The sequence below is a fragment of the Physcomitrium patens genome, chromosome 26, assembly GCF_059467195.1.
Source record: "Physcomitrium patens ecotype Gransden chromosome 26, ASM5946719v1, whole genome shotgun sequence".
Classification (NCBI taxonomy): Eukaryota; Viridiplantae; Streptophyta; class Bryopsida; order Funariales; family Funariaceae; genus Physcomitrium; species Physcomitrium patens.
The window spans coordinates 3,706,264-3,718,361 of record NC_143435.1 but is presented as its reverse complement, the minus strand read 5'-3'; the positions used below and the strand labels follow the sequence as shown (position 1 = coordinate 3,718,361).

At 40.2% G+C, this 12,098-nt stretch overlaps 2 protein-coding genes across 6 annotated transcripts; both read right to left on the bottom strand.

The window, feature by feature from the left end:
* Nucleotides 1-1,239: 1,239 nt before the first annotated feature.
* On the bottom strand, nucleotides 1,240-4,441 carry LOC112277883 (uncharacterized). 2 transcript variants are annotated; one of them, XM_024510680.2, is made up of 7 exons: nucleotides 4,302-4,441; nucleotides 3,826-4,174; nucleotides 3,593-3,636; nucleotides 2,901-3,064; nucleotides 2,621-2,723; nucleotides 2,252-2,421; nucleotides 1,240-2,080 (listed from the first exon to the last, which is right to left on the bottom strand). In XM_024510680.2, the coding sequence occupies exons 2-7, from the start codon at nucleotides 4,077-4,079 to the stop codon at nucleotides 1,517-1,519; spliced, it is 1,299 nt and encodes a 432-aa protein (XP_024366448.1). In that variant the 5' UTR covers nucleotides 4,080-4,174; nucleotides 4,302-4,441; the 3' UTR covers nucleotides 1,240-1,516. The 2 variants fall into 2 exon arrangements, with proteins under 2 accessions (XP_024366448.1, XP_024366449.1); XM_024510681.2 differs by having other exon boundaries at nucleotides 3,826-4,165; nucleotides 4,302-4,440.
* A 1,689-nt stretch (nucleotides 4,442-6,130) lies between these two features.
* On the bottom strand, nucleotides 6,131-10,180 carry LOC112277885 (nuclear transcription factor Y subunit C-1). 4 transcript variants are annotated; one of them, XM_024510682.3, is made up of 8 exons: nucleotides 9,815-10,180; nucleotides 8,776-8,802; nucleotides 8,518-8,608; nucleotides 7,998-8,065; nucleotides 7,557-7,751; nucleotides 7,179-7,295; nucleotides 6,893-6,946; nucleotides 6,131-6,700 (listed from the first exon to the last, which is right to left on the bottom strand). In XM_024510682.3, exons 1-8 carry the CDS (start codon nucleotides 9,920-9,922, stop codon nucleotides 6,668-6,670), a joined length of 693 nt encoding a protein of 230 aa, XP_024366450.1. In that variant the 5' UTR covers nucleotides 9,923-10,180; the 3' UTR covers nucleotides 6,131-6,667. The 4 variants fall into 4 exon arrangements, with proteins under 4 accessions (XP_024366450.1, XP_090104320.1, XP_090104319.1 ...); XM_090248194.1 differs by lacking the exon at nucleotides 9,815-10,180 and adding an exon at nucleotides 9,415-9,785; XM_090248193.1 differs by lacking the exon at nucleotides 8,776-8,802.
* Between the last annotated feature and the right edge of the window lie 1,918 nt (nucleotides 10,181-12,098).

The following is a 12,098-nucleotide window of genomic DNA, read 5'->3' as shown; positions in this document are numbered from 1 at the left end:
GAGTACATAAAAAGTTTGGCTTATGATTGATTGGAAGATCATGTTTCTTCAAATGTAACAGCTATTAGAATCTAAGATGTGATGATTTCCTTCACATTCTAAAACTTTGTGTAATGTTAGCACTTAAACCTTTGGCAAAGCTGTAGATAGACATAAAAAAGATTTGAGGCTGGATGATTTTTTATAACCTCTTTTTTGTGTTTCGAGGATCTCGTCATTTTGAGCTTGTTGTATGAATCATAATCGTTCGAGACTCGTACACTATTTTCTTTCTCAACTATTTATATTTTGCACGCATTGGGGGTTGAAGGGTTTTCACATGTTTTGGCGTGAGTTTTGCATCAAATTTGGATCTGATTCAGGTCTATCTTTTGGCCTTTTGTTTTAAATGTGATCTTTTTATTCCCATTATTGTTGGACATGGAGGTCAGGACTGGGGACGGGTGCTGAGAATACAAGGGGGTGTGATGATGGTTTTGATAAGTGGATTGATTTAGTAAAAGTTGGGGTCAATTTCACATTCCCCTAAATTTGTAGCTTATTTGATGATTTAGAATTTCAGACTTTAGCAACAAAAAATAGGCTTGCAATAAGCTTATTTGTGACAAAAACAAAACTTTAAATAGCTTTAAAACAAAAATTTAGATTAATTTTACATGTAATAAGCTAAAAAAAATTAGATGATGGAATAAGTAGTGTGAAATAATACCTCCTCCCTAAACATCTTTTATTTAGTTTCTTCATTTAAAAACTCTAACTAAAATGTAACTAATTCTTCTTCTAGCTGATGCACATCCAATTTTATGTCAGTGCCAAATTTTCCCCAAAAACTTGGATTTAGAACTGTTTGAGTTATTATCATTTTAAAATAAAATTCTCATGGCTTCCAAAGACTACACCTGAAAAAAACCATCGTTGTATATATAGATCTTCTGAGTAATACGAAGATGCTATCCAGCATCCTACAATCGTCAATAGTTTCTGCTCTTTGGTGGTTCATTATTTGCTGTAGATTATAACTTTATTTTCTTCTTTCATATCCACTTAAAAATCTATTAACCACTCCTGAAAATACCACACAAAAGATGCAATTTCAAAGAAATGATGTATTTAACAGTTACGATAAATATGTTGTAAAACAAAACAGAACTAAAATAAAAGGCTAATTAGGAGCAGGCACAAAACAATACCAGCAGGCAGACTAGAGCTTTATCCATCAAACAAGTGCGACAAAGCAAAGAATGTAACAGTAATTGATCTCTTTCATGCTTCAGAAGTACAGAAACAAAATTTTAGTAGCTTCCAACTAACTTGTCCTCCTCTGATAAATATGAACGCGCCGTGTCTTCACCAAAAATTACAAGTTAAAACGACTATCCAGCGCAAGGAGCCCCCATCAGTAGTAGACCTTGTTCCTTTGACAGTGCCTGCTTCTTCACTAATAACTTCACAAACCGCGTGTGCTCCGCTATGCAATATATGACACTGTCTCTAACGTCCCGAATCTACAGCGACTCTAGCTTCTCCCATATGGGTGATAGCGTCCGCGGCTGCTGCCACCGCCGCCGCTGCTGCTGCTGTAACCACGACTGCTACCGTAACTTCCACCATAGCCGCCACCTGAGCTATATCCTGCACCATAACCTCCTGTGCCGCTGTATCCACCGTATCCCATTGACCCATATCCGTCAGCTCCATCGCCATACCCACCCATCATCCCTGAACCGTAGCCACCGCCAGAGCCATACCCTAAACTGCCCCCATATCCACCTCCCACACCTGAACCGTAGCTTCCGACCCCCAAACCACCTCCATAGCCTCCACCATATCCATATCCTCCACCGTAGCCTCCTCCATAGCCCCCACCATAACCTCCACCTCTTCCTCCGTACCCACCCGACCTATATGAAGCTCCATACCCAGCACTGCCAGATCCTCCATAACCATCGTATCCTGCATAGCCTCCAACTCCGCCTGCACCGTAACCCCCACCCCTGCCGCCTGGGTAGCCGCCGCCTGGGTACCCACCGCCGGGACTGTCTTGAATAGGTCGTTTTGGCTCTGCTTTCTTGATCTCCACCTGGACGACCCAAACCAAAGCACATTCAGCACACCACGATCCATAGCAACATCACAATGTTGTATCCTCTAACATTGTCAACCGTTGTTGAAATCTGCCGCTAATTTTCAAGTTGCTAGTCAGCCCTTGTATGATAAGGTTGGACAGGTGTGAGCAATCACGATCATTCACCTGCTTTCCTCCAAGCTCGTGCATCTTTCCGTGAGCAAGAATGTCTTCCACCACCTGCTCGCTGTCGAACGTCACGAAGCCAAAACCACGCGATCTACCGGTGCTGTGGTCTTGCATTATTTGGTGCTCCACTACGCTTCCGAAACTAGCGAAGTAGCTTTTGAACTCCTCTGTTCACCAACAACCACAACGCCCTCACTCAGCACCCCGACATCACCGTCAGCTCCCAAAACCCTCACCTTTTCTTTTTATTCGACCTGTCCCTAACAAGCGACACCTAACACCTAGCAGTCGGGCTCACACAAACTGGTTTCTGAACTGCATAGTCAAAGGTAGGGAAGGCTAATGCTCGCAAGCACTTCTGCATACCATCTGTAATAGAAGGAGGAATGCCTCCGACAAAGATCTTCTTAGTCTTCGGTCCTTTACTTGCTGCCATGTTTTCACGAGGAACTGACTTTTTGGCCTCCACCTGCAGCTACATCTAGTGAGATCCCATTACACCTCTATTGCTACCAATCACTCTAATCCACTCTACATCAGTAAGAACTATCAAAACTTACGTTGGGAACTACCCACTACAAGGAACGAGCTACCAGTACTCGACAGGTAAAGATACGTAGACCCACAGACTCGACCCGAAACTCACCGTTCTCCCGTCAATCACATGCTTGTCCAGCACAACGTTATCGCACACGGCTGGATCAGCAAATGTCACAAATCCAAATCCGCGCGGGTGTCCCGTAGACCGGTCTTTCATGATGACCGCATCGATGATCTCACCATACTTTTTGAAGTGACTCTGCAAATTGTCTGTAAAAACCCAACAAGATAAGAGACGATAACACGCGCAGCCAGCTACACCGACTATAATCTCATTAGACTCCCTGAACAATAACGGACTTGACGGTCTGTATCCCAGCACACGAATGGTAACAACTGTTCGACCACATTACCATATTCAGTGCACCGCACAACAACTCAGCTGTCGGTAAAGACTATCTCGCTGATTGCGGGCCAAAGCTATATGCATACACTTTTATTCTTCAGACAGGCAGAAAAAGAATCACTCCATCAAACTAACGTAATTGCACACATACGTCGTCAACCACGAAAAAAATCGGTTCAATTGAAACCACAGAAGAGTGGTTGCCATCTAAAACGATAAAGTTTGACAGTTGTACCCAAATACCCGACCTACGACCACACTGTGCACGTGACTACCGATGCAAAACAATAAAAATATAAAAAATAAAAAATAAAAAAACGATGAAGTGACCTCACTGACACCCGAAGTGCAATGCAAATGTTATGAAGCACAACCAAGAGAAGCGCACACACCTGTAGAAGTGTCCCATGACAAGCCGCCGATGAAAATCTTCCCTCTATCAAGCGAACGGGTAGTGCGTTAGCTATCATACATGTCATGGCCAGTGACCAATCTAACCTCCTACATGCAAACCCCTCCGGAATCCCAATCACAACATACTCGAGCGAGGACATCTACCATCTAGGAGGCCAGACTAATGGTGAGACTACCACTAGAACTAGAGCTAGGGCCACTGGCAACTAACCCTGAACCGGACGCTTTCCCTTGCGAATCGCGAGGCGAATCCTTGAAACCACTCTCTACCATTGAGTCTCTTGCCGACCCTCCGTTCTGAAACCCGTTGTTGTTTCGTTCCTCTTCGTCGTCGGGGTGGGGCTCGTCGTCCTCAACGGCGTCCAGCTGACGCTGCTCCTCGTCATCTACATCGTTGTCCTCAAGCGTCCCGTTTAAGTCCGGCGCCACTTCTTGCATCCTCTCCACATCGCCCCCTCCCTCCATCCTTCCCAGCCGAGCAGAAGCAACAGCAGCAGCGGCTGCGCCGTCTCAGTGGCCTCCCCCTCCTCCTTCACGCCCTCTTCCTCTTCCTTCACTTCCTAAAACTCAGCCTCTGTTAAAGCATGCTCTGCTTCAAAACAATCTGCTACCCCAAAACCTGAACCTGCAAACCCTAACCCTCCCGATTCCGTCTACGTGGGTTTCGAGCACGGCGGAGAAACTTACCAAACGCAACTGAGCACTTGCGTGTTGTGAGGATTGGTGCGTTGGGCCTCGATGTGGGCGCGAAATTGATGGAAGTCGGAGATGGGTTCGGTGCCCAACAAATCTGTCGACGTCGCTGCGAAGCGGAAGAAAGCCAAAAGTCCGCGGAGGGGAGAGCAGGACTTTCTATAGAAGACTACCGTGGACAGATATCGTTCATTCGTCTGTGGGATAATCATTCATCCAATGGACGTGGATGCCGTTTGACTTGGAGGATATTCTCTTCCGTGGTCCCTTTCCCGCGTCGCTATTGACCTCATGGCGTGCTCTGATTGGACGAACCCATCCACGTAGGATTTGGCTTGCCTTGTCACTGTTTTTTGCTTCATTCACTCATTTATTAATTCGTTTATTTTTAGAAATATGTGAATAAATTTTCATATTTCCGTGGAATTATTTGTAAAATTCATAAATTGGCTTGACAATTGAACATGATTTTATAAGTTTAAATGATGTTTTTAAAAATAAAAATAAAAATAAATCTAAGAATTGTAGTCCATAGACAATATAGTTACTGCATTTTGGGTCACATGTGACTCATTTATGGGAATAAATCAGTAGATGGAAATAAATACATTCTTTTTAGTTTTTTTTAAAGAAAAGTAAAATTTTATTATGAAAGATAATTGTAAAATTATAATAATAATACAATAAAGCATTGTTTATTTATTATTATGTATTACATTTAATTTATTTGTTATGTATATTAAAAGTAAATTTAATTTAATGATGTGTAGCATGTGTTTAATTTAATGTTGTGTAGCATGCGATTTTCAAAAATCTGATTTCATCAAATTTAAGTGGAGCACAGGGAATTATTGAGCATATAAAATCAATAAAACATTAGTTAACTTATGAAGTATATAACAGTTTTCTATGCAAAAAATAATTTTCTTATAAGGAAATATGTTAAGAATTATAATCTAGGGTTTTTATGTATTAAGGCATGCAACATATTTGAATTGATCTATGTATTTTTTGACAAGAGCTTACGAGTCACATGTAACAAGGATAAAAATTGCTACAAGTATCTAAAATTTAGAGGTTGATACTTTGAAATATGCCTGTTTTTTTCCTTGATCATACAAGTTTAATAGACTTAATAGATTATTATTATTATTGTTGAATTCAAATGCTTTCAAAACATTCTTAAAGGTGCATAAGTTTATTGATAAATGAACATAATAAGTTTTTTGATGTTTAATAACCTTCCAATCAGAGCCTCCAGTTCCATGTCGTTACATGGTAGCTTCAAAATTATTGATGAAAGTCATTGTTACAGTTAGTAAAGATTAGCAACTTCAAAAAGTGTCCTTTAAAAATTAAACCGAATTCATTGTCTGGGCACTAAGTTCTGGTTTCAGCTACCATGGAGTAGTAAAAAAAAAAGCCATTCAATTGCGTGAAAATTTTATAATTTTCATGACATATATTTCATCAATATTATCATATTTCAGGAAGAAACTTGATGAACAAATTAAAATCGTCAACAATTTGGTTTCTCATTAGATTATTTCTCGACTGTTTCCTAAATCCACGTTTAACTTGAGCAGCGGTGATCATTATTGTCATTAAGAACATTAACCTCCAAGAAGCCAAGACAAGCTTTTAAGGGCAAGCAGATGAGTGAGATAAATCTTAAATAAGTCTCATAAAGCTTGCCTGATAGATGTATGTACAACTTATGCAAAATTAACTTCAACATACATGTGAATTGAAGTCTGTTAAATATTTGCACTTGTGGACATGTAAACTGGAATGAACATAGTGGCACTGTTGTGAGAGGAGTCTTCAAAAACAGAGTGTTGCTGTATAACTAGATCAGGTCAAAAACTGTAGATTGGGACACCCGGTACAGTCTGAAAGATAAAACCAGGGAGACATAAAAGAAACAATGGTACTAAGAAAATGGATACCCGATCCTCGAACCTAACATTAAGAGCAACTCCTGCACATGCTAATAATTATGCCTGCACTAGTATCACTATTCACAAATTTCTACCAGATCCATGGAGGGGTCGGGTCCCTTTGTGCCCTTCATGACTTGCTAAACCAAACATAAACTCTGCTAGAATTAGCAGTGCTCAGAACTGTCGCATCACCGCCTACAGCTACGATTTCCTTAAAATATAGTTGAAAGCCAACACAAAAGCGCTGTAGTGAAAGGTAAAATCCTGATCCTGTGACCCCTTTTGCCATAAGAATGACAGATGGTAGCAACAGTATGATAAATACCATTCCCACGTGACGAAAGAATCTCGATGCGATAGCCCTTTCCTTGAGTTGTCCCGTCTTCGATGCTCAGCGTTCTCTAGGTGGTAATGCATTCACTGTTGCTGCTGCTCGGGGACAAAGGCAGTCTGGGATTACAGCAATACAATAAAATCAATCCAAAACGGGAAGACATTGAACAGATGTAAAACCTATGAAGGCATCTCAATCTAACATGCAATATCCACTTCGCAGCTTTACTGCAAAACATCATAGCCAGAAATGAAAATAAATTCAAACGATTATGACTTGATGAGAAAATAATCCGGAGCCTGCAATACCTGTGGAGGCTGATACATCATTTGTGGGTTTGGTGGCTGCCCAACCATCATCTCCTACATCATAATATCTAAGATAAGCATTCCAGAAAATTCCCATCTCGACCCTCACAAAACCACCAATTTGAACCACAAAACATATCCAATGAACAACCTAGGGATTGCATTCGAGCAGGCAAGTATTATGCACCTGTGATGAGCGCCAGTTCCTTACATATCTCACAGGACATATGCGTAATTCAAAACTAACTCAAATATTGAAATTAGAGAGATGTTGTGAGGAAATTACAGGAGCCCCCATAGAATGATGCATTTGCTGTCCAGCCATGGGTGGATAGAATATTCCTCCGTAAGGTACAGAACCATCCCCTGGAACACCAGTCCATGGCACACCCAAATCTTCTTCCTGGGACACATTATATGCAGATGAGATTGTATGAAGAAAGCTTCGGAAGAATTTTGTGGATGTTACGATTTGCAAATGATTTGGAACCATTAAGACACTTACAACAAAGAAAATACTGTAAGCAGAAGACGAGTGCCGAAAATTGATTGGACTAAGCAAAAATCAAAGGAGGCCATGGCAGACTGCCATTCTACAACCTAAAAGAGAGGCTTAGTATACAGCACATTTATTATTAACTATTTGATGATTTCGCAAAAGCACCTTCAACTCGTCACGTGGAACGATGTCAACAAGAAAGTCGAAGATGTCTCCCCTAGTGATAGCCCCTGCAATATCATTTCTTTGTAGTGTCCTTCGCTTATTTTCCTCCGTATGAATCCAAGAGCGCAGTGTCAATTCTAAAATAAACATCTCACAAGCTTTTGAAAACAGCACTGGAGCTTCGGCTGCGATCATCTGTTGGAAAACATGATAACAAAGTTCAGAGTACGTGAAATCATAGATCAGAAATGCCTTCAAGTCAAATTGAAACTTCAAGAAAAATTCACGCAAATCTTAATTCATTACTTAAGAACGTGAACTGCGCTAATAAGTGGATTTGCTTCAACACAAGCTAAATTCACTACTTAAAGTGAAACCACCGAGTGTTGGAAAAGTTTTTCAAATACAAATGTAAAATAAATAGAACAGAAAAATGCTGACCTTAACATCTTCATCCGACTTCATGATTTTTTTGATGCGTGCCAGTGGTAGCTGATGGGTCTTAAAATCTAAAAGAACACGTGAAAGAAAATGTAAGACTTGAACTCTAACATTCGATAGAATGGTAACAACTTCGCCTAACTCCAAGCCCAGATATGCGGGATCTTACGCACAAATCAAACCCGAATGACAAAGGATTGTCAAGTCTATAATATGGATACACGCGACCAAAAAAATGCACGACAAGACTAACCTAAGAGAAGCATATGTCACACCCCTACATGATTTGGACATGACGGTATATCTTCCAATTAAACTACTCTACAATTTTAGACCTCTACTGGTAGGTCGAAGATATAGAAATTTCACGTTGACGAACTCCTGTATCTCATGGTTGATTTCATCTTCTAAAAACCATTTAGCTGCTCTTATTATTTACAGACACCCGAGTGCTAGTGCTCTTAGAAGATTGGATATTCAAAAGACGAATAATCTGCTTCATGCATGAGTGAAAATGCACCATTGACTTGCTCCATTTCCTGCATTTGCTGCTGCCAGAACTGGGACAGCTGCTGTTTCTGAATTTGCTGATAATGAAGCTGCGGCTGCATCTGCACTCACCATTGTAGTATTAGAACAGTTCAACCAATACTTTTTTCTGAAGACAGACGAATACAGTAAGAGTTCAGCAGCGACCGCTGACATGCCAGAGGAAGTATCTCTATCTAGCTACGAGCGTGTTAAGCAACAACGAGGTGACGCCTTGCAGGAGTGCTACCTGCTGATCACCAAGCTGCGGCATCATCTGAAAAGTTATCAACCACTTAATTAGCCACGTTTGGTAACCAATGCAAAACGGATAGAATCAACCGTAGCGAACAGATGATTCGGCTGGTAGATCCACTTTACTGGGACAACAAACCCCTACTTCCAGCATGTGCTACTATAACTGTTTGAAGTGAAACTTTACGATGCGAAAACTATAGCTTATAACCAATAACACGCATCCAAACCCATCTTTCGACAAACTTTCGGTCTAAAGGCTCAATTTTTTCATGTTTTTTCTAAACTCGTGACCAACGAGCTCGTCTTTCAGATTCAGAGCACACGCAATCTCGAACCCTAGTCCAAAAAAGGCTCCACAGTCTCGTTGTTCAATTTCAGGTGAACCCAAGAACAAGGTATCCATCCGGACTCCACCAGAAACACGGGTCGACCAACCAACATGCACAACTGAAACTGGCCCCATACATTGGACGTCACAAAATCAACAACTAGGCTCACATCGATTTCAACCCATTTCTTGCTACGAAGCCCAGCACAGGAACTAACACCCTCGCAAAAGCCACGCCCGTAGTTACACCAAAGTGATAACCAACGGCAGGAGATTCAACAACCTAAGACGCCAAAAGCATACCTTAGCCACCTCCTCGTAAGCTACCCGCAAACCCCATGTCGGAGACAGAGACGATCACGGTATCCACAAAGCGATTCCGCCAGATCGAACCAACCCAAAACGAAACCCTACTCGTGTCCACATCAGGAGAAGCAGCTGGTGTTCCAAGGCAAGGAATCCCCGACACGACAGCCATAACGAAGCCATACCACAGAGACTCCGTGGGTACGATCAAGGCGCCCGGAAAGACGAAAGCAAGGCGATTCTGAGTTGAAATTGTGAGCGCAAGAGAGAGGGCAAGAGAGAGGAAGAGCGAGACCGAGAGACCGAGAGACCGAGAGAGAAGTGGATCAAAGGGGCGTAGGAAAACTGAAATGCGCTTGGAGAAAAGAAAAAAAAGAAAACAATACACACGACGTACCTGTTGCTGGGCTTGCGGGTAGTGCATCTGTAAAGGCATGACGGCGCCAGGATGCGACATCTGGGGTGCAGAGGAAGGCGGGATGTGAGGATGCTGCTGGGCGGCCATTGTTGGATGGCGCAGATGATTCCGTCGCTGAACCTCCTGCCCCCCTCCCCGCCCCTGGTTCCCCTCCCTCCCTTTTCTGACCCCTATCCCGCACTGCAAAATTCCCCACCCTCGGCAGGAATTCCTCACAACCCAGTTTTCTCTCTCTCTCTCTCTCTCTCTCTCTCTCTCTCTATCGATCTCTATCGATATCGCCTTGCTTGCTTGCGTCCAGGATGTCGTCGTCGTCGGCGCCGCATCCCCTCCTCCTCCTCCGCTGCTGGTGCTGATGCTGCGACCCCCGCATCTCCTCGCCCTCGCTCATGCACCCCGCATGGCCGGGCCCATCCCCTATGACCGTGCTTCTCGTCCCTCTCTTCACAGACTCCTGTTTCCACTTTCTCCGTCATAGGTCGGACCGGACCCAGCCGTCTCTGTTCATGGGTGCAGCTTTTTGCACGGCGTGGTTCAGCGTTGTCAACGCGAGAAAATGCGTTAGTTACCACGTGGCAATGACTATAAGATGTAGCATAGGGGTGGATTTTCCCACGGTTGTTAAGAAACATGGACAGTCTCGTTAGAATTCATGTTAGTGTCTCAAAAAGATATAGAAATTCACAAAAAAATTGTATTTGTATGTCTGTGTGTGCAAATGTAAGAAATTAAATGTGTCCACAACGTACTCAACTATCTATCTATATATATATATATATATATATATATATCTAAGGTGACTTTTGGATTTAATTTAAACTAAATTGGTTGTTGCAATATTATTGTGGACAGCAATGACAATTATAACTACAACTATATATATATATATATATATATATATGTATATAGTTATATTCATTTTTGGTTTCACTAGCAGTAAAACTAAAATATTACAATAATGGGCTTAAAATCCAAGGCATGCAAATAGTTTTTCAAAATCATATATTTTTTACTTTAGCTTTTTAGATGCTTTGTAAATTCAAACAAACTGGTTTATTTAAAAACCATAATGAATACATAATAATTGAAATAACTCAAACCTAGTGTAAACCGACCTTCTGTTTTTGTAATTACTAATAATGTATTTAAATCTTGCAGCAAGAATAACTCTTTGTTTTTTCACTGTCAATTTTTCTGCATCAAACAGAATGTGTTTTATGCTGAGATCAGGACTTAATTTAGACATATCATCAATATATAATTTAAACTTTTCGTTTGGTGCTTTATCTTTAAAAAAAAAAAATTACCATTTAATTGTGAAAAAAACAGATGTAATTAAAATACTGTTCATGTATAATAGATATACTTTTTTTTTTGAAGCAAATCCTATCAAGATGAATATTAGGAAAAAAATATATCTTAAAATACTATCACTTTCATTATTATCTATACATATATATATATATATATATATATATACTTACTCTGACAGATAATATAACTCATTATATTGGTAATATAACTCATTATACTGGTTTACTGAAACAATGCATTATACTAATTATAAAGATAATTAAAATTTTAAAAATGTTTTAAATTAAGATAAATAATTTATCGTGTATATATATATAATTGGATGGACAGTGAAAACAGAACCACACAATACAAGCAATTCAATAATCAGCTCTGTGTTTTCTTAAATATCAAATATAAAAATAGGTTTAATATTCTCCAAATTAAATTACAATGACTCTAAACTAAAAGCTTGTACTTTATATTCCTATTATATGGAATAATGATAAACTGTCACATGGAAAAACATCTTCAAAAGATTGATCATCTATGTATGCTTTTCATAATATTATCCTTGCATTCAACCTTCAAGCTCCAACAACTCAGCTTGGTTAGCAATGTATCATGTTATAGAGAAGTGGCCCCCCCTTAAGTAATTTTGCACTCTACTCAAAGCAATTTTGATTTTTTTTGTTTGTTTGTTACAAAATAAATCAAATAAAGATGGAGAGTTGGAGCTTTGAATTTGGTTTTCTTCACCTAATGTGAATATCAATTGCATTGATACTAAATACCTAGAACATGTTAGGAAGTATAATCCCAAACTAGTCATGGACCTTTAGACATTTTACTTTTAACTACTGGAAGTCCATGTTGTTGGGCACAATTTATTTATTATTATTATTATTATTTTTTACAAGTTGTAAACCAGAGATCTTCTGCAAATTATATAGAACTTTTTGATAGTTAA

Bases quoted from the DNA above. Each gene is read 5' to 3' on its own strand.
- LOC112277883 (XM_024510680.2), bottom strand. From the start codon at position 4,079: ATGGAGGGAGGGGGCGATGTGGAGAGGATGCAAGAAGTGGCGCCGGAC. The intron at 3,065-3,592 runs GTGTGTGCGCTT...GGGTTTTTACAG, and splicing joins GTCATGGGACACTTCTACAG to ACAATTTGCAGAGTCACTTC. The intron at 2,081-2,251 runs GTGAATGATCGT...TGGGTCGTCCAG, and splicing joins ACGAGCTTGGAGGAAAGCAG to GTGGAGATCAAGAAAGCAGA.
- LOC112277885 (XM_024510682.3), bottom strand. From the start codon at position 9,922: ATGGCCGCCCAGCAGCATCCTCACATCCCGCCTTCCTCTGCACCCCAG. The intron at 7,296-7,556 runs GTGCTTTTGCGA...AATGTGTCCCAG, and splicing joins TTCCACGTGACGAGTTGAAG to GAAGAAGATTTGGGTGTGCC. The intron at 6,947-7,178 runs GTAATTTCCTCA...ATTATGATGTAG, and splicing joins ATCATTCTATGGGGGCTCCT to GAGATGATGGTTGGGCAGCC.